This window comes from Chelonoidis abingdonii, chromosome 10 (assembly GCF_003597395.2).
Source record: "Chelonoidis abingdonii isolate Lonesome George chromosome 10, CheloAbing_2.0, whole genome shotgun sequence".
Lineage (NCBI taxonomy): Eukaryota > Metazoa > Chordata > Testudines > Testudinidae > Chelonoidis > Chelonoidis abingdonii.
In genome coordinates, this window is record NC_133778.1 from 11,074,388 (window position 1) to 11,095,553 (window position 21,166).

A 21,166-nucleotide genomic window follows, 5' to 3' on the forward strand; every position below is an offset into this window, starting at 1 on the left:
TGGTGTTGGTTTTTTTCCCCTGATTTTTTTGTTATTTATATTTATATTTCTAATTATGTGCAAAGTAATGTTTCCCTTGTACTAAATCAGGAGTTCTCAAACTGGGGGTCAGGACCCCTCGGGGGGTTCTGAGGTTATTACATGGGGGGTTGAGAGCTGCCAGCCTCCACCCCAAACCCCACTTTTCCTCCAACATTTATAGTGGTGTTAAATATATACAAATATGTTTTTAATTCATGAGGGCAGGTCACACTCAGAGGCTTGCTGTGTGAAAGGGGTCACCAGTACAAAAGTTTGAGAACCACTGTATCAAATGTTTAATGTCTCAGTTCCTCTATGGATAAGCTTGCAGGGAGTATGAGAGGGTTTTTTTTGGGGGGTGGGGGGAGTGTTTCTAGTGCCTTTTGTGAACAAATTTCAAGGCTGCCAAAAATGATGTGGGTACTTTCAGTGTATATAGTTTTTTTTTTTTAAAGACTGATTTTCACTATAACTCCCAATACACGGAAGGGAAGGAATAGCCCTGCACTTGCTCCTAGGGAGGGGGACCTATGATTTGACTTTCCAGCTGTTCCCCACTTCTCATTTCAAAGCTGAGGGAGTGGGAAGGGAGGAGCCAGGATCCGTGCCCCCACTCCGGGCTTAGCAAAGTTTCGGGGGAAGTTAGAGAAACCCCCGCCCGTCCCCTGCGCTGAAGCGGCTCCTCCTGCAAGCAGCATCTTTTGTTCGCGGCTGGATACACACCCCCATGACGTCAGCCAGGAGCCTGGACCAATCAGAGCGGCAAAGGGATGTCCCGGTGGGGATCCTCCCCCCCTCCTCTGTAGTTGGCCCTGCCGGGGGGTCCCCGGAGCAGGGGCCTATATAAACCCCCTGGAGCCAGCCGTCTGCCGCTCCCTCGCAGGCTGCAGGCGGAGGAAGAGCCAGGCAGGAGCGCAACGGGATCAGCCCCACCGGGAGCAGCCAGGTCCTTGTCCCCGAGCAGCGCCCCATGAAAGTTCTTCGCCTTGGGCTTGCAGCGTGAGGAGCCACAAGCCCGCGCCTCTCCCTAGTGCATTTTTTTCTCTCGCCAGCCTTTGACGATGCCCAGCAGCCTGGGGTGGCTGCAGCTGCTGCTGCTAGTTGCCTTGTGCCTAGGGACAGGGGTGCAAAGCTCGCAACCCAAGACGGGCAAAACCAGGAGGCAAAGTCGACAGATAGTCGAGCCGCAGGTTCCAGGCAGCCCGAACAAACGTGAGTATCTGGGGGCACAGATCCACCGCAAAGGGCGGGGGGCAGGGATACTGTCACAGACGTTGGGGAGGCTGGGAGCGGGTCCAGGAGTGGACTTTAGAAACCCAGCCAAAATCTCCCTCCGCAGGCTGCAGCCCTGAGTGTGTAGGTGCTTTTTGTGCATAGCGAATTCTGTGATAAATGGGGGTCCAAAGTGATCCCAGTTGTTCCAGCAGCTGGGTCAGATTTTAGCTCCACGCTGCAACAGGTACTGCCTAGAGAAAGCGAGGGGATTGCGGGCGATGCACTGAGTGGCTTGGGGAAAGTTTTCTGTTTGCCTTTGAATGTTTGTGAGTTACACCATACACCACGGTTCCAGCCCAAGCGGGGTAAATTCTGCCACCCTTCCTTATGCAGTTGATTCTGAGTAGCCCCAGTGGTACTACTCGAGTAGGAATAGCATAATCTGTCCCTGTGTTTTTTGTAATTAAGGCAGAAGTATAGTGTCATGGGATCTGGTTTAGTTGATGAAGTGTAGATGCCAAATTTTTATTTGAACTAATTAGCTGCTATTTTCATGTTTCAGTTCTGGGTGTGTGGTTTTCATTAGAGCCCTTAGTTAAGAAAACAATAGTTTTATCATTACATGTAATTAAAAATAACCTTAAACACAAAAACACTCTTTCTGCAAACACAGTTTGGGAGATGTTTGCTGGAACAATTGCAGTTGTCACCCTTGAAAGCGTCTGGGGAACTTGAGGCTGCATCAGGGAAAAACTTCCTGGCACTGAGATCTATCAGGCTGTGAAATGATCTCTCAAGGCATGTGGTGGAAGCCCTGCTGCTTGGCACACTTAGAACTGACCTGGACAAAATACTTGTAAATGTAAACCTGGGAAACAATCCTACAGTGGCTGGAACCTATCTAAAGCCCACTGAAGTCAGTAGCAGTCTTTCCATTGAATTGAATGGAGCTTTGGATCAGGCCCTAGATGAGATTCTGAGTCTGTTAACTCTTTGTTTCAAAGTCTCTCTAAACTCCTGTGCATGTAGTGCAGTATTTAATGTGGTGTAGATTAACATTCAGGTGCCTGATCTCACTTTCTCTGTGTGTCCCAAACTCCCATTGTCTCAGTGGGAGTTTTGCATGTGCAAAGAATGCAGGATCAGGACTTAACAGATAGTCCACATGATTTAACTCTCCTTTTTGACTTTTGTTTGGAGCTCTGTGGTTGAAGGAGGCTAATGTAACCTGAGACTTCTGTTACTTTTTCAGAGGGCTGTTATGATAATGGGAGATATTATCAAATAAACCAACAATGGGAACGCATATATCTGGGGAACATGCTCATCTGTACCTGCTATGGGGGAAGCAGAGGCTTTAACTGTGAAAGCAAGCCTGAAGGTAAGTTGGCGGGAGTCATGATTAATGAAAAATGGGTTGTGAGGCCAATTAAAATAAGCATTAAAAAAATTATAGACCACAGATCAGATTCTCAGCTCATATTAATGGGTGTGAAAGTCAATAATGGATTTATGCTCATTTACACGGAGGATCTGGCCTGAGATTTTAAGAGGTAGTCTTCATTAGACATGGACCTGCAATCGGAACCCTGGGTCCAAATAACAGTCAACCAGAACTTTGGATCTGAATCTGAACTTTGCAGTCAGCCTCAACTCTATAATGATCTGACCTGGCCCTAGATTTGAAATCCCTAAAAACTGCAGAGTACACAACAGATCTGGAGCCAGACTTTTCAGCTCTGACTTCTCTAAACTTTTTATTTGATTGTATGGTCTGTAACCGTTAATATGCATTTCATAGCCTCATGCTGTCAAACCGTTTTTAAAAACATTTTAAAAGTGACTTTCATTTGCAATTTGTTTCATAGTCCTTCTAACTTGCATATGAGCGTCCCATAATTGGGTGTAAGGTTGGAGTAATTATTCTTATACCGATTTATGATTATTTTGATCTCAATTATCTAAGTGTCATAGGGAGACATGGAATAAATTTGGATAAAATTGAGGTTCTGGACAATGGGGATTTTTAAATGTAACAGATATTGGGGGATGTGACCCTGTTTGGGGTAACAGGGACATTGGGATAATCAAACTGCACTTTATGTACTGGGCTATATTCACTGGCTTGCTCTGGCTGCGTTGGGCTGCTCTGGTGATGCAAAGCAGCCATAAACCTATCTTAACTGAGGAGACGGTTTATGGCTGTCTTTTGTTGCTGGTGCAGCACAAATCAGTTGATTTGCAGCTGGGTAGGGGGCCTTGTGTGAGCCCTCAGTGCTTGCATGAATTCCACTCTGCCAACTTGCATGCTTCCACACTAATATGTGGCTGTTACTCTTCAGAGAAAACTAGACACATCTTAATTTTCCTGCACAAGGAAAAACAGTGGTGAGGGAGAGAGGGGAATAGGAATATATGTGGTTTGTATTCTTGCAGTTTGAATGCTACAGCCTGCACCTTTATTCATCCTCACATGGACTTTATTTTCCCCTCAGCTGAAGAAACTTGCTTTGACAAATACACTGGATCTACCTATCGGGTAGGGGAGACTTATGAGCGCCCCAAAGACTCCATGATCTGGGATTGTACCTGCATCGGGGCTGGACGTGGGCGAATTAGCTGCACCATTGCAAGTATGTAACAAAGATATTGAGTAAGCCATTGCTCTTCAGTGTTGTGCATTTTCCAGAGAGGTTGACCTGGCAACCCCAAGTGCAGTGCGGATTTGCTTATTACTTAGGAGTATGTGGTCTGATGCAAAGCCCACTGAAGTCAGTTGGAGGCTTTCCACTGAGAAAGCTCATCTTCTTCCCATGAGTGGTCCCATGGAAGTCAATGGAATTATTTGTGTGAGCAAGGCTGGCAGGATTGGGTCTTCATGAGCAAATGTTCTGATCTAAGACATGTTAAAAATAGTGCAATAAGTGTGTTAGTGCCCTGCTAATAGGACCGGTATAAAATATTTCAGCTGCTGCATGCTTGTTACAGCTATAAGAGATGCATTGGATCTTGATGGCAACTCTAGTGGAACGGTGTTTACTCACCGCAGAGAATGAAGGCCAAGTCCTCAACTGGTGAAAACCCGTGTAACTTCAGTGACATCAATAGATTTGTGCTGATTTACACCAGCTGAGGATCTGTCCCTTAACGTGGCCTCTGTAGTGACACCCACTCTGAGGGTACATCCACACTACCCGCCAGATTGGGGATCAATTTATTGTGCCTCGCCTAGACATGATAAATCGATCCCTGAACGCGCTCCCCGTCGACTCTGGAACTCCACCAGGGCGAGAGACGAAAGTGGAGTCGATGGGGGAGCTGTGGCCTTTGATCCCGCGACGTGAGGATGGGAGGTAAGTCGATCTAAGATACCTCAACTTCAGCTACGCTATTCTCATAGCTGAAGTTGTGTATCTTAGACCGATTTTCCCCCTCCTCCCAGTGTAAGACCAGGCCTTAGAGTCTATGTGCTGGAGATTTGGCGGGCCAGGTTGTGATCTCTCAGACCATTCCCAACATGCTTCTTACCCATTCTGCTTCTCCTGTCTTGGCTTCCTCACCATCCCGTCCCCTCTGTTCTCTTCTCACCCTTTCATTTTGTTGCCTCTCTATCTGGAGCGCCTTTCCTTTGCATTGTTGGGTCACTCTTTAAGTTACCTGCTAACCACTTCTCTTTAGCTCCTGATTTAGACTTTGTCTGCAAAACAGTTTCTGCTACTGCAGATGAAGAGCACTCGGTACATTTGGGCTTAGATTTCCCAGTCCCTATGCTGTCTTTGAGAAGCACAGCTTTATTGCATCTTTAACACAACAGCTGGTTTGGTTTGATTTGCAATTTATTTGCAACATGCAGCGCTGCATATTTCCCACAGGACAGCAGACATGAACTCTCAGTATTGGATGGAAGGAAATCCTGCGAAGGCCGAGGGGCTAGTTCTGTCCTGCATTCAGTGAAGTTGCATTGGGCATGGCTGAGTTTGGCCCAGAATCAGAAATGGGAGATTTCTGGTTCAAGATGTTAAATGATTGTTAAGCTCTGGCTTCCATTTCCTCATCATGGATTTGATTCAAAGCCCACTGAAGGCAGTGGAAAGATTCCCCTGATTGCAGTTGGCTTTGAATCAGTTGTCATATCACTGCTACTGCTCAGATTGTTTGGTCATTTTAGGAATTAGACCAAGGTCATGCTCCTCTTAATCTTGATCAGTGCTATGATCCTTATCCATTCAGACTCAGCCCTTGCAATACTCCACTTGCTGTTCTTTCAGCAAATGGATCTGTGCTAACTGGTGGATCCAAAATGTATTTATTACAAATCCATCTGATCATAACACTGCCATGCAGGTCTTTGAATTGACCTATAGTATGTCAGCGCATTGAATTTTAGATTTAGCTGGATTAATATCATAATATCAACTATAAGGTCCGTCCCCTTCAGATCTCTTTGTTCTGTAAATTCTGGCTAGTGCTCTTGGGTCTCCTGGTTCTAGGCAATTCAACAGGCCTAAATCGAGCTAGTTGAAAAACCAGTTGCTTTAAAAGTTGTGAACAACAATTTATTTGAAAATTTTAAACTTTTGTGGGAATGTCTAAATGAAATAAAAGTTTGTTTTGATTTGGCTCCAAAGTTTTCATTTCAATTAAACTTGAAGAGAAAGTTTTGGTTTGGTTTTTAAAAACTGAAATAGAACAAAAAATTGTAAACTTAAACAAAATGAAAAATGCAATTTGAAATTGAAAAAAAATTGAATTTCTTTTCTTTAGCAGTTTCCCACCACAAAGCCTAATGAATTCATTAAAAAAAGATGTTTTTCTGCCAAAAAAAAAAAAAAAAAAGTTTTTGATGAAACACCAAAGTTTCACCTGAGTGGTGTGGGTGACTGAGGAACTTCAGAAAGTGTTAATAACTCTTCTGTTTGGAACTCTTTCTTTGACATTCAAGGAAGCGCCTCCCTTTGACAATAATTGTCAGCCAGCTGGAATGAGGGTGGTCTAGCTTAGTGGGAAAGCCGAGATCGGACCCCAAGGACTGGGATTGGAGCCGGAGTCAGCAGCTAAAACCAAGGGTCAAACTGGAGGGCGGGAACCCGATACCAGAGCCGAGTGTCAAGTGAGAGTCAGTAGTCAAGAGCCAAGGGCCAGGTCAAACCAGACAGCAGGAATTGGAGTAAGTTGGGTAGAAGGCAAGGAGGGGTTCAAGGCAGATAAGGCAGGTGTAGGAACAGTGGTGGGCATGCGCATCAAACAGCCAGTAAATTGCTGCTGCTGGTTTAAGAGCCGGCCTGCTGGTGCCTGCAGCCAATCAGGCGGCATGGCCAATCAGGCAGCCTGCTGCAGGCCAGCTGTACTGATGAGGCTGCCTGGAGATTAGCTCTGCTGCACGTCCTGATTTCCTGATAATAACTCTTTTCCTCTTAGCATTTATCTTTGCTAAAAGTTCATCTCACATTGACTTGGGATGCCTGAAGAGGATGCTGTTTAAACGACAGGGGATTGGATTGTTCGCTATTCTACAGTGAACATATACAGGCCTGATTCTCCACTAGGTGATGACTAAACCATTTCCTGTTTGCAACAGATCGGTGCCATGAAGGGGGTCAGTCCTATAAGATTGGCGATACCTGGCGCAGACCACACGAGACGGGTGGCTACATGTTAGAATGTGTGTGTCTGGGCAACGGGAAGGGGGAATGGACCTGCAAGCCTCTAGGTATGTAGTGGTTTTGGCACATTTCTTTGAGAGATCAGACCTCAGAAGTATTTAACAGATGTCATTAAAGTATCCTATATTAAAACAAAGGATGCTCATTTGAACTGATTCAGGCCGTTAGCCTGCTATAACTTAGCTTGGTGCAGTGGCAGTGTCTACAACTTTTTTTTCTGGCAACCTCTTCCCATCTACCAATATGGGAAGGCAAAGGTAGTCATGACCCCCTAACACCTGTTTGTGACTCCCAGGGGGTTGCCATCCCCAGGATGAGAGCCCCTGATTTTTAGAAATATTTAAAGCAAATGAGAAAACCCTATCTTTCTCCATTCCCACAGCTGAGAGATGCTACGATAACACTGCCGGGACATCCTATGTTGTCGGCGAGACCTGGGAGAAGCCCTACCAAGGCTGGATGATGGTGGACTGCACTTGCTTAGGCGAAGGCAATGGACATATCACCTGTACCTCCAGGAGTACGTGTCGATTTCTCTTGCCAATGTACTAACACTATGCAGAATGTCAGGTGCACTTCATTCTGCTGAAGCTCAGGTTCTAAAATGATGCCTTTTCTTATCCTTTCTTTGAGCCCAGAATGCACAAGCTAAGGCACTTAACATAAGACAGAGAAAAAGGAAGACAACTTCAAGTGTGTGGTGTGTTTGATATTACATAGAGAAGTAGGTGGCCTATTGGATTTCATCAAAACAAATTGTATATGGTGACCAGATCAAACTCTAACGTAAGAATAGGTCACAAGCAAAAATTTGCAAATGGCATTTTCTATATCCTATTCTGGAATCCCATACCCCCTTGTGGATACATTGTGGAGTTAGCTCTCTATGCAGGTGATAAGCTGTTATGTTGTTGGGTCCATGCTGTGCTTTATACAGCCATTTTTGGGGAAATATTCCTTTAGGCTAAATGGCTCTAGTGGGTCAAATTATGCACTGATTTACACTCCACATATCCCGCAGAAAATCCATGGAATTGTGCAGCGTTACAGACCTTACACAGTTTGACCCAGAATTGCTGCCATGGAGAGAGAAGGTGCTTTTAAAGGGAAATTGTCCCCTGGTTTATCTTTCTTGAGATTCTGGTATTGTTAACAAATCCAGAAATACCTGCAGAGCTCTAAAAATGCAGGGTTTGTCATTTTTTAACATAATCTAGTCCATCTGAAAGCCAAAACAATGATTATTTAGTCTAATGCTTTGTCTTCGCTGAGGATTTTGGTAATGGTGTGGACCTTTAGTGTAAATACTTTGCAACTGTGCAGAGATCTTTTAACACCAGTACATCACTTTTCCACTCCAACTTTGTACCAGTGCAACTACGTTGTTGCAAAATATCCCAATGGATTGGCCTATAAAATGTAGATGGGGCCTTTACAAGTGACATCTGCTTATTACCTTCTCTTCTAGTATGACTGTACTATAAAACAAGCTCCACTGTGCAGCTGTGATAATTTGTACCAGCTGTACATCTGCCCCAAGGTAATTTGGCCTGGTCTCTTGTACCTTTGTTACGTGGGTTTTGAGATCTTTCTCTGTAGCCTTTAAATGGCCTCATGCCCAGTTGCCTTGAAATATAAAGCCAATAGCTTTTTGCTAATATAAACAATAGAAATGTAAAGAACTAAAAGTCAGAGGTTTGGGATTAAACTCGAGGTTCTGGAGAGAGGTAGTCAAGAAATAAGCTATGAAGCAAAATCAGCTGTGACCATTTCAACTCTCTTTGAAAACACGGGGGGTGGGGGGGAATAATTAACTATCAAATGGGAAAGAACAAAGCAGAAAGAGAACATGTTATGTGCAGGGCCGGCGCTTCCATTTAGGCGACGTAGGCAATCGCCTAGGGCGCCAGGATTACTGGGGGGCGGCAGGCAGCTCCGGTTGACCTGCCTCAGACATTCCTGCGGAGGGTCCACTGGTCCTGCAGCTCCGGTGGACCAGCGGACCCTCTGCAGGAATGCCTGCGGCAGGTCCACTGGAACCACGGGACCAGCGCGCGGGGCGGCGAAATGGCCGTGTGCCTTGGGCGCCAAAGACACTGGCGCCGGTCCTGGTTATGTGCAAGCTTCAAAGTTACTATAGTCAATACAAACAATTAGGCAGTGTCTTTCATCTCACCGTTCTGGAGTCTGCTGGTGGACTGTATAGGAAATTGCAACCTATTCATTTTTTTCCAATATTGGGTTTTGCTTCCAGAATGTAATCACATAGATAAATACATTGTCTAAGTATAAAATGATAGTTGTGGCACACATAGTAGTGTAAGTACTGATGTATGGATAAAATATAAGTATTATGGCCAAGATTTTCCAAAGTAACTAGTGATTTGGGTGCCTACATTCTTGGGTGCCCATCCTGAGACACCTGATCTTCTGAGGGCAAGTGTCCAGATTTTCATATACATATATATACATTATCAGCCCTGTAGCCACTTACCACTTTCCTGGTGTAGACACAGCCCTGTGTCATTTTATCTACTGTGGTTTGTTAATGTGTTTGCCACATGTTAGTTTTTGACCCAAGGTACCCTAGCTCAATGGCAAGCTGAAGTGATGCGTACCTCATTCCACAGTTGTTCATAGAGTAGATGAAAGCGTTTTTGACCCATGATTAAATGTGAATCATTGTATCGAGTTGCTGTTGCATGTGAGGGTAAAATGCTGTAATGGAAGAAGAATGAGTTAATCCATGTGGCTCTGTGTGCAGCTAGAAGTAGTTTATTATGCTATCATTTGAACTTATTTGCTCAGTTCATCATGGGTGGTAGATTATTTAAAGACAGGATTCCCAGACACACATGTGAAACTTCCATTAACTATAATGGCAGTTGCTTGCATATTTCTGGGTGAAGAATTTGACCCAAAGATATTGCCTATCAAACAGGATTTAGTTCCTTCCATGTGAAATAGGCCCATGAGGTCCAACTCGGCCCTGTCTATGGCATGCAATGACCATGCTAAGAAACTGTTTCGAATTAAACAACATTAAAACTGGTTTCAACTTAGCAGGGTTTTCCCCACAATATGGACAAGGAACAAGGTGCTTAAAATGGTTTTGAAAACTATTAGCAAGAGTGGGCAGTAATCCAGGAGTTGGTTTCACATTCTGCCTTGTCCACACTGGGAGCAAAAAGGTGCTATCTGAAAGAATGTTTAAAATCACTGGGTGAAATCCTTTACCATTGAAATCATTGCGATTTTGCCATTGACTTCCATGGGACCAGGATTTCAACCAATGTTTTAGAATGGCTTCCCAGCATGTGCCTTTCTGCAATAGAGTCAGGACTTGAAAGCATGTGAATACCTTGGTAGGGGTGATGGAGTTTGGTAGTGGAAGACGAACTGTCCTGTAGAAGGTTAGTCATGGAATATCAGCAAAGGACCCAGTATCTTTGCTTTTGTGATGGGCATGCTGCTAAATATAGGAAAAACTAAGCCTTGCTTCCTTTGTTATAAATGTTTCCTTTCCTCTTTAGATAGGTGCAATGATCAGGACACCAAGACTTCGTACAGAATTGGAGATACCTGGAGCAAGAAGGATAACCGAGGAAACCTGCTTCAGTGCATCTGCACTGGTAATGGCAGAGGCGAGTGGAAATGTGAAAGGCATTCAGCTGTGCAAACTGCTGGCATTGGTAAGTGGTAAATCTTATTGGTAAATGGAGGCATACAAGTCATACACAAGATTTTGTGCTGAATCACACAACGCTGATTTAGGCAAAAATCTTGTCAAAGTTAACAAGAGTTTTGTGAGAGGAAGATCTGCAATATTTAAGGTCAAAAATTGACAGGAGACTAAACATTATCATCTTTTGTGCATGAGCAAATGACTGAATTAATTTACACACAGTTTGCATGCACAAAAGAGGTTTGCACATGTAGATTAGAACATGTGCATGTTCAAAGGTGCCAAAAATAGCATGCACAAATTTATGGACTTAGCCTATATATATATATATATATATAGGCTATCTCTTGAAAATGTGGCACTTTGGGTTAATATTTTTTAAATAGAATATCAGGGTTGGAAGGGACCTCAGAAGGTCATCTAGTCTAACCCTCTGCTCAAAGCAGGGCCAATCCCCAACTAAATCCCAAATGGCCCCCTCAAGGATTGAGCTCATAACCCTGGGTTTAGTGGGCCAATGTTCAAAGCACTGAGCTATAGGCTTTCTACAGGGTGACTTTTTTTAAATGTCCTGAATTTAAACTTGAATATCTTGTAGCTGTCAGAAGTTGAACTATTCTTCTGGCAAGATAAACACATCCACTTATGCTCAAGCTTTAATATGTAGAAATGTCAAAAAGGCACTTGTGTATTAAATAAATTGTATTTTGTATATCAGATCTTTTTGTGATTTTTGGTATGCGTTTATTTAGTTTCGTGGTATTCACTGTCCTCTGTCCTAGGTTTATAGCAAAATATTCAGCTTCGAATGCCCTTTTTAATATAGGTCCTTTGTCCTTTTAATGACCTAGTTCTGTTTTTAATGTGTAAATCTAGCTTTTCCCCTGGGGTGAGTATACTAGGTTTTGTGTTAATAATTTCCTACTCTTGCTATCACCAGTTCCACTCCATGGTGGGAATGATAGTATAGACAGACCCCAGGAAACCTCTAGCACTTAAAGAGCAGAGCTCTGAGCAGGTCTAAACCACACTGTGCTTTTAAAACTCCAGTGGTTGTCAAAGCCTTGCCTATACTTCTGCTCCCATATTGGCTGTTGCAGGCAGAGCTAAACTGGTGGTAGGATAAGTCGGAAATTTTAGCCAAAGTTTCCAAGTGTAGAAGAGGCCTCTGAGTCTCTTCCCATCTTTCTCTTAACTAAAGCTGATTGAAAATTTTCCTTTGAGAATATTTTTTGTTGGAAAATGGCATTTTCCCAAAATAGACGTTTCATGAAAAAACTGGCTTCTTTTGAGATTTTTCAGTTTTTTGGTGGAAAAACTGGGGAAGAGAAACCAATCCACCCAGTTTTTCGGTTTGGATTTTTTTCCTCCTTCTTTCCTTTCTTCATTGGTTTCAGTTTTTGATTTCAGTTTGTCATCCAGAACAGCAAAACATTTTCATAGGAAACGTTAATTTTTTTTTTACAATTTTGTGGGTTTTTCCCTCCAGAATTTCCTGTAGAAAAACAACTTGCATTTTTTGACCTGCTCTAGTCACAGTTGTTGGCTGTGCAGTCGCTCTTGTTGGGGAGGATCATTAGCGTGGCAAGAGATTTTTTTTTTTTTTTAAATGTTGAAATTTACTAATTGAAGTGCAAACAAATCTTATAAAAATGGAAAGTGATTAATAAAAATATCTGCAGATAATTATGCCTAAGAAAGTTAAATGTTAACATCATAGCACTTAACTTAGATTTTCTGTTCCTTATTTTTGGATTTAAAGCCTGCTGTTTATTCCCTCCTTTCTAACATTTTCTGCCTTAGGATCTGGATCCTCAACCTTCACAGATGTACGAACTGCACTTTACCAGCCCCAGCCTCAGCCGCAGCCGCAGCCGTATGGTCACTGTGTTACTGACAGTGGGGTGGTGTACTCTCTTGGGATGCAGTGGCTCAAGACACAGGGCAGCCAACAGATGCTTTGTACTTGCCTGGGCAATGGTGTCAGCTGCCAGGAGACAAGTATGAGCTTTTCTTTTAATGCTCACACCTAGACAAATCAAGGCCCCAGTGCAGCAAAGTACTGAGCCAGAGCGTAGTTTACCTATGTGAGTAATCCCATGGAAGTCAGTGTTTCAGTGCTTTGCGGGATTGGGACCAACGTGCAAAAGGATCTGAACTACATAATTGATCCTGATACAAAGCCCACTGAAGTCATTGGAAAGAGTCACACTGACTTCAAGTATCAGAGGGGTAGCCGTGTTAGTCTGGATCTGTAAAAGCAGCAAAGAGTCCTGTGGCACCCTATGGACTAACAGACGTTTTGGAGCATGAGCTTTTGTGGGTGAATCTGCAATCTGACAAAGTGGGTATTCACCCACGAAAGCTCATGCTCCAAAACGTCTGTTAGTCCATAAGGTGACACTGACTTCAGTGCATCAGGCACTAAGAGAATTTCAGCTGTTGTTTTCACTTGTAGTGAAGCCCGGTTTTTAAAGACATAAAGATGCACTCTCCTAGGTCAACACTCATAATGAGTCTGAATGTTCATGGCTCCTATGTGCATTGAGGGGAGAGAAAACCCCATGGGGGTTTTTGTCCCTCACTAGAAAGTAGGATCCTGGGGAATGTATAAGAAGGGTGCTCTGAAGAACAGGCAAAATGAGGACCAGCAAGGGGCTTGGAGAAGGCAAAGGAAAGAATCAGAATTTCTTCCTGGTTTTGATTATTTGGGGCTTGGTTCTATAGGGCAGAAGTAATATCCATTTTGTTACATACATACAGCAGTGGGAGAATACAGCCGTGGGATGCAGAATTAGCAGCTTTATTCAAACTAAGTTGCAGCAGTGTGTTTTTGGGGAAGGATGTAGCTTGAATGAGGATGTTACAGGACTAGATCCTCAGCTGGTATAAAATTGGCCTGGGACAATTGAAGTCAGTGCCATTTATACCAGCTGAGGATCTGGTCCAGAGAAGCTAGAGTTACTTTAGGGCACAAAGAACTGGAGTGGGGACATTGAGACGTAATGTAATGTTGTGCTTTGCTTGGTTTAAAGCTGTGACCCAAACTTATGGTGGCAATTCTAATGGGGAACCGTGTGTTCTGCCATTCACCTATGGTGGGAGGACTTTCTATTCTTGCACCACAGAAGGTCGTTCGGATGGTCACTTCTGGTGCAGCACAACTTCCAACTTCGAACAGGACAACAGATACTCCTTTTGTACTGGACAAAATGGTAAGCTTGTCTAGAGAAATATATTGGGGAAAAATAGGTTGAATTTCCAGTATCTGGGTATGGTGAATATAAATACTGTCTGGGCCAGATTTAGCTGGTCTAAATGGGCGCAGCTCCACTGAAGCTGCTGATTTGCACCATCTGAAGATAAGATGAAAATGACAGCTCTGCAGATTACAGTTAGAGCGTGAATAGTTCTTGTGAACATGTTCCCCATCTTTCCTGCATCTTACAAACATTAAACTCCCAGCCCTGGGATGTGGAGAAGGTGTCAATTACCCTGGTAAGGTAGGAGTAGCCAGGGAAAAGGAAGAGATGATGGGACGACATGTCTATCCTTTTGCCCTTGAGGATTTTCTTAAACTAGCTAGCGAGTGCCTCCTCCTGTAGTGTTGTCTGGGAAAGGGCCCAGATCAGCATTTTTATTTAAGAAACTCTGTGTTCTATCGCTCTCCCCACTTGACCTTAAAAATGAAGCTGTTAACCAGAGTATAGCTCACTGTCTTTGATCCAAGGGACCTTTAGAACTCTCTTGGCTGATTGAATTTCAACCAGTTAGCCAAGAGTCCTAGCCCGTATTAGGCCATGAGGGTAGGACACTGCTCGGAGTCTCATCTGTGCAATCCTCTGGAGTCACTCCCTCAATCCTGACTCCCCAGTCAGATTGCCTTATATAGCAGCAATCCTAATCTGCCACTGGGAAGGGGTGCTGTGTATTAGTAGATTTAGTAAAGTGGTAAAATGCTACTTCTCAGATCTGTCGTTTTTGTGCAGCGTTTCACTCGCATGGGTTTGTTTGTGTTTTAAATATCTTCTGGTTTCTTCAAGATGAAACTCTAGATCCCTTTCCATCATGTCACATTTGTTCTATTTTGAGAGAATTCGTGGAATTCAGCTGCTCTGAATTGCATTGGTGAGAGGTGTCTAAGGCCTGGGCTACACTACGCGTTTAAATCGATTTAAACAGTGTTAAATTGATTTAACGCTGTACCCGTCCACACTACAATGCTCTTTATATCGATATAAAGAGCACTTTATATCGATTTCTGTACTCCTCCCAGATGAGAGGAGTAGCGCTAAAATCGATATAAACATATCGGATTAGGGTTAGTGTGGACGGAAATCGACGTTATTGGCCTCCCTTACTTGGCCCCAGGCGGCTATCCACAGCTGCACACTGCACCACTCTGCTGGACAGCATCCTGAACTCGGATACAGAGGGGCAGGAACACAGGAAAAGCCCCCCCGCGAAACTTTTTGAATTACCATTTCCTGTTGTGCCAGCGTGCGAGGCTCTGATCGAGCACGCGGTGGCCGATGTAGTCCCAAATCCAAAAAGAGCCCCAGCGCGTGCGACCGTACGGGAGATAAACTGGAGCTGCATCGCTTTAATGGGGAGACAAATCTGTTGTCATCAGAGTCTCGTTACAGAAGACGCAAATGCCAAACGCGTTTTGAAAAAAATCTCCAGGGCTACACAGTGCTGCAGCTGACAAGTGTAACGGAAAGCCAAAGAAGTCAAATGGATGCTCATGGAGGGAGTGGAGGGGGTACTGAGGACTCCAGCTATCCGCACAGTCACAGCAGTCTCTGAAACAGTATTTGCAATTCGTGCTTGACGCTCCCAAGTGTCTGCTAGGTTTCAAGACACAGTGTTTTCTGGCGTGGTTTCAGGAATAGCTCTCTCAGTTTCTCCCCACCACCCACCACGTGAAAGAAAGGGGAAAGGAAATCATTCTTGACTTCTTTCGAATGTCATCCCTACGTGTACTGAAATGCTGCTGGGAGATGCGATGCTTGCAGCAGTGTAAGAGGCAGTATCCGCTTCCTCTCCCCTCCCCGGTGGTACGACGGTAACAGATATGACCTGATGCATCCATCGTCGGCCATCAGCCCGTTGAGTGCTCGCTGGCTGCCTTAAGGTGATGGCTGGGCTGGGGGCGCCTGGTTGTAAAATGGGAATTGACTCCCAGTTATTCCCAGCTAGATGGCGTACAGGTACGGCTGCGTCACAGTCTATCCTCATAGCAACTGGGGGCTGAAGCTTCAATGCAGCGCCCCTCCCTTTTCTGATGATTAAAGAAAAGATTTCTTGGTACTGTCTGGACTTGTTCATAGCTCCCGGGACGGCGTGCCTCCCCCTCATTTTACTCCTCACTAACAAGTCTCTGTTCTCTATTCCTGCATTCTTTATGCTAACGAAAAAAAAAAATCTTATGAGACAAAAATGGGGCGGGCGCGGGGGGGGGACCACTGCCACGGTAGCCCCAGGAAGGTTTGGGTAGGAGGGAAGCAACGGGTGGGGTCTATTGCAGGGGCACGCCCCTCGTGAAATACACTTGCCCCTTATTCTAGGCAGGACTGAACTCGTATTTTTAGAAACCATAAAGAAATAGGATTGACTCGCGGGATCATCCCACATTTTTCTTCTTGCGCCCCCAAGCCGATCTCAGCCAGGGGCACTCCATGATAAAGCAGTGGACAGTACAGGAGGGGAGAGAGAGACCATCATCTCGATTGCCAGTTTACTTCCGGCAGTAGACTGGTTCTAGAAACGACTGGTAACCAGTCTGCTATCATGGAAAAGCAAATGAATGCTGGCTTGTGTGTAGCGCTGGCCAAGTACTCGCCCTCTCGTCCGCCAGCATCCCGTACACATACTGTGCCGGAAAAAAATAGCTGAACGGGCATCATGGTTGCGTGGCTATGGCGGTCGCCTGGTTGCCGTGCTATGGCGTCTGCCAGGGCAATCCAGGGAAAAACGGCGCGGAAGGATTGTCAGCTGTTGTTTTCCCGGAGGAAGGAATGACTGACGACCTTTATCCAGAACCACGCGCTACAGTGATTCAACCCAGAATTCCAAGGGGCGGGGGAGACTGCGGGAACTATGGAATAGCTACGGAATAGCTACCCACAATGCAACGCTTCAGAAATCGATGCTAGCCTCGGACCATGGACGCACAACGCCGAATTACTGTGCCTAGTGTGGCCGCGTGAAATCGTATTTATAATATCAGTTTTATGAAACCGATTTTTAGCTAATTCGATATTATTGCATAGTGTAGATGTGGCCTAAGAGATCCTTATTGCTCCACTATGGGCTGGGGAAATCTCAATATAGGAGGATGCAAGCAAAGGCTTCATTCTTCCTGGCTATTTGTACATCATTGAGTTACAACTGTTTCCTGAGGGCTGAGGTTTTATTTAAAGTCCTTGGTCACAGCCCAGCTCTCAGTTAAATCCATCCAGCCCCACTTACTTCTGTGGGGTTGTACAAATGTCATAGAACGGAGAGAATATTTGACTCACTGGACCAGCAACCTCATCCTACTCCTGTTTGTTCCTGACAACTCTGTTGGTTGCAAAGAAACTCTAAAGCAGACCTCAGATGATCCTCTCTGCCAGGGGAATCTGTGGGCATTGTGGAGCTCCTGTTACGATTGCAATGCTGATGCCTTCCCTGGCACAGCAGGCCTATGTCGGATTTCCATACTCCTCTATGATTCCCATGGCCAGGGCCACTCTTTCCACATCTGTGCATGGGGGATGGTGGGCGCTGTCTGGTTTTGCAAATTCCTTGAATGTGGACCAACTTTTCACAAGGTTTTCATTTACATGATTAAATTAGTCTCTGTCAGAAAAGAGGGTTAAGGGTACTTTGGTGAGGGGGCACATGTGAACTTAGGGTCCGTGCTATGTTCTGAAACACCTCCTGGATTCTCTGAGGAGAATGCAGGGTCAGATACATCTTTCTTTTACTCCTCCTGCTTTCTGTAGTTCTGGTCCAAACCCGGGGTGGCAACTCCAATGGTGCCTTGTGCCACTTCCCCTTCCTGTACAACAATCGCAATTACACTGATTGTACTTCTGAGGGACGGAAAGACAATATGAAGTGGTGCGGAACCACCCAGAACTACGATGCCGACCAGAAGTTTGGCTTCTGCCCTATGGCTGGTAAGTTGTGGATGGTGGTGCTGGATGGGAAGATCTCTGGCTGGGCTCTTTTCAAGACCAGTCATTGAGGTTTCTGTTTAAGACCAGTGGTTCTCAGACTGTGGCCCATGAAATGCAGTAGGGATGTGGAGCCCTTCCAGGTGTCCACTGAGCTGTGTCCATCACTGTGGAGAACTTTCAGTCATTAGTGGCTTCCAGGTAGCTGTAGTCCAATTCAGGTTTCTCCTAGGGCTTCTAAGGGTGTTTTTTGACCACTGACTTTGGTATTGCAAATAGAAAGTAATTTACTCTGCCCATTTGTTGCAGAGAATTTTGGGCCAGATCCTCAGCCGGTGTAAATTGGAATAGCTTCATCGACGTCAGTGGTATTATAGAGGTTTACTGTTATGGATGACCTCATGCTTCTAACATCAGTCTGTTACCGTGGCAATTATGCAGGTCTCAGTTTATGCCAGTCTCAGTGATGTCAAAAGGAGTTGTGTGTGTTTAGATCTAAGGCAATGGAGAACACTAGCACTTCCTGCAAGATCAGAATACAAGGCAGCTATGAGAACCCATTTTAAACAGCAAACCTTTTATAACTCAATAGCTCCCATGCTACGTTTGCCCATGTACCTACAATTCAGTATGGAGCAAATAGAACTAGGAACACTTTACACTTATAGCAGTACCTTTTATGTGAGAATCTCAATATCTTAACAAACATTAACTGAGCACCACCACACCCCTGTGACATAAGTGGCAGATACAAGGATCATTCCACCCGCCACTGAAATGCAGCCACCTCTGGGATGGAACCCAGCACGTGTTAAACGGCACAGGAATGAGATGTGACACTTTAAGACATGAAGTGGCAAAAAAGAATACCACATCTAATTGAAAATGTGAAGGCAGTTTTATTTCGGCAATTTTATGTCCAACCTGTGTTGGAATTCGGCCAGGGCATAAAATCCTTTAGAAAAGGTAATTTAGGTGAAAGTACAGGATTAGGTCCTCGGCTGATGTATGTTGCTATACCTCCAAAGACTTCAGCAGAGCTACAGCAGCTGAGGGTCTGGCCCATGATTTTCCTTTGGACGGTGATGAACATATATTTTGGTAGGAGGCTTGTAACAAAAACATTTTCCTCCACTCCTGTCTACCAAAAAGTAAAGTGACAATTAAATGATAGTTTCCTCTTTCTTGTGGTCCTTTAAAGGCAACATGGCTGGGTCTTCACTCCCTTTGTGCCTTGCACAGATATTTACATCTGTGTAAAATGAGTAGCCAGCAGTGGTGGGTTTTACACCCACTTTTTGCACAGCCATCCATAACTATACAGTTTGCAAAGCAGTGGGTCATTACACCCAATCTCTGCAGTTAGAGTCTAACAGGTTTGGAGGTAAAAAGACCTGATTTAGAGTGAATAAACTAATGTCAGGGACTTGCATTTAGAGAACATCAGCACCTAGTGAAAGTGGGATTTGTAAACTTAGTGAAGTCATAAACCCCCCACATCAGTGTATGGAGCCCGGAGCACTGTGGGAATGTGTATAGCGGATTATATGAATGTTTGTGTTCATTGTAACTCTAACTAAAACCCCTCACACTTCTTGGACAGCCCATGAGGAAATCTGCACAACCAATGAAGGTGTCATGTACCGTGTTGGAGACCAGTGGGACAAACAGCACGACATGGGCCATATGATGAGATGCACTTGCGCCGGAAATGGCCGTGGTGAATGGACCTGCATTGCATACTCCCAGCTTAGAGGTATGTATCTTAATTTATGCAGCAAGGTCCTGATCCAACTCTCGTTGAAGTCAAAGGGATTTTTTCCACGGACTTCATTGGGAATTAGAACAGCCCCCCCAAAACGATTCTACTTCAACAAGTCTCACTTGTGGAGGCCAGGAGGGATATTTGTGCAAAGATCCAGATGTTTACATTCAGGAATAGCGCCAATTCAGCACTCACTAAATCTCGATTAGCTTGATCAACGCACAGCCCTGCGTTCTCTTGCTTGCATTTAAGGGTCCGAACCATTGCAGCTACTCTGGTTGCTGAATTGAAGCTATTCTGTGCAAAGCCCCAGGCCAGTCTGAAGCTTGAAGGCAGGGTTAAAGGGCAGTGCAGTCTTGTTTTGCTATTTTGCAGTGAGGTTTTTAATTCCTCTGTGTAGGATGAATTACCTTTGCAGGCTAATCTGTATGAAAAGTTGGCAGGACAGTACTGAGATTTCTTCTAAGCAGCCCAAGTGGGGAAGTGCTTAGACAGCACCAAAAAAGAGGACTTCAAAGGAGAGAGCGTAGACATTTGATCATCCTAAAGCTACTTACAGAGTTGGATTCATGTCTGGAAAAAGCAGAGTGGGTGCTGTCAGGGATATAATTTATATGGAAAGACTCTCAAGGGCTTTGAGGTTTTCCATGTGTCTTATGCAGAATGGTGAGAGATGCACAGCTGAAGGACCCTGCTGTTCAGTAAAGCTGCCTTCTAACTCTGCCTAACCGGCCAGCGCTTGGCATTTGTGATCTCTGAAGGATGGGTCTTGTGGGGAAATGGGAGGAGAGTGAAAGGAAACTGTCAGGTTAAAGCAACTTCTGCTGAAAAGAGCAAAGTAACCTAGTCAGGGAAATAATTTCCTTTTTTTTTTTTTTTTTTTTTTAAAGGATGTGGGTTCTCTCAACCCCCCTAATAGATGACAGCTGTCAGAAAACCTCTGTAGGCCTTCTTGTAATATCTCAGCATTTACAAAGCACCAGGGGATTTAGTCTCATAACACACCTGTGAGGCAGGGAAGTGCTAGTCTCATTTTTCAGATGGGTAACAGGGGCAGCACAGATTAAATGACTTGCCCAAGGGCAGGAAGGCTGTGGCTGACCAGGAATCGAACACAGGTCTTTGGAGGCTGATTCCATGCCCTGTCCACTAGCAGTGCGGCTAAATCCTGCCACAAATAACAAGCCATATTTATGATGGTTGATTGCTTCACAAAGCAACTCACTTCTACAGGGGTTTCAGGTTTGCTTGTTTTCTTAAACTAGCTGTTATTGACCAGATTGCTTTAAGGATAAAGGGTTAGGGCCAAGTCCTCAAATGATTTAGTTGGGGATTGGTCCTGCTTTGAGCAGGGGGTTGGACTAGATGACCTCCTGCGGTCTCTTCCAACCCTGATATTCTATGAAATGGTATAAATTGCCATAGCTCTGTTGATTGGGGGATTCATAGATTCATAGATCCGTAGACTCTAGGACTGGAAGGGACCTCGAAAGGTCATCGAATCCAGTCCCCTGCCCTCATGGCAGGACCAAATACTGTCTAGACCATCCCTGATAGACATTTATCTAACCTACTCTTAAATATCTCCAGAGATGGAGATTCCACAACCTCCCTAGGCCATTTATTCCAGTGTCCAACCACCCTGACAGTT

At 44.6% G+C, this 21,166-nt stretch overlaps 1 protein-coding gene across 4 annotated transcripts in view; it reads left to right on the forward strand.

Annotated features, from left to right (window-relative positions):
* The first annotated feature begins 891 nt into the window (after positions 1-891).
* The window catches only part of FN1 (fibronectin 1), a 68,857-nt gene continuing 48,582 nt past the window's right edge, over positions 892-21,166 (forward strand). For 3 of the 4 annotated variants that reach the window (XM_032805309.2, XM_032805310.2, XM_032805312.2), the window contains exons 1-10: positions 893-1,233; positions 2,489-2,617; positions 3,732-3,869; positions 6,815-6,946; positions 7,282-7,419; positions 10,433-10,591; positions 12,388-12,585; positions 13,620-13,799; positions 17,577-17,753; positions 19,354-19,506. In XM_032805309.2, coding sequence (XP_032661200.1) covers positions 1,083-1,233; positions 2,489-2,617; positions 3,732-3,869; positions 6,815-6,946; positions 7,282-7,419; positions 10,433-10,591; positions 12,388-12,585; positions 13,620-13,799; positions 17,577-17,753; positions 19,354-19,506 — 1,555 coding nt within the window. In that variant the 5' untranslated portion in view covers positions 893-1,082. Of the gene's footprint in view, positions 1,234-2,488; positions 2,618-3,731; positions 3,870-6,814; positions 6,947-7,281; positions 7,420-10,432; positions 10,592-12,387; positions 12,586-13,619; positions 13,800-17,576; positions 17,754-19,353; positions 19,507-21,166 lie in introns of all 4 variants that reach the window. The other variant, XM_032805311.2, reaches the window with a different exon arrangement.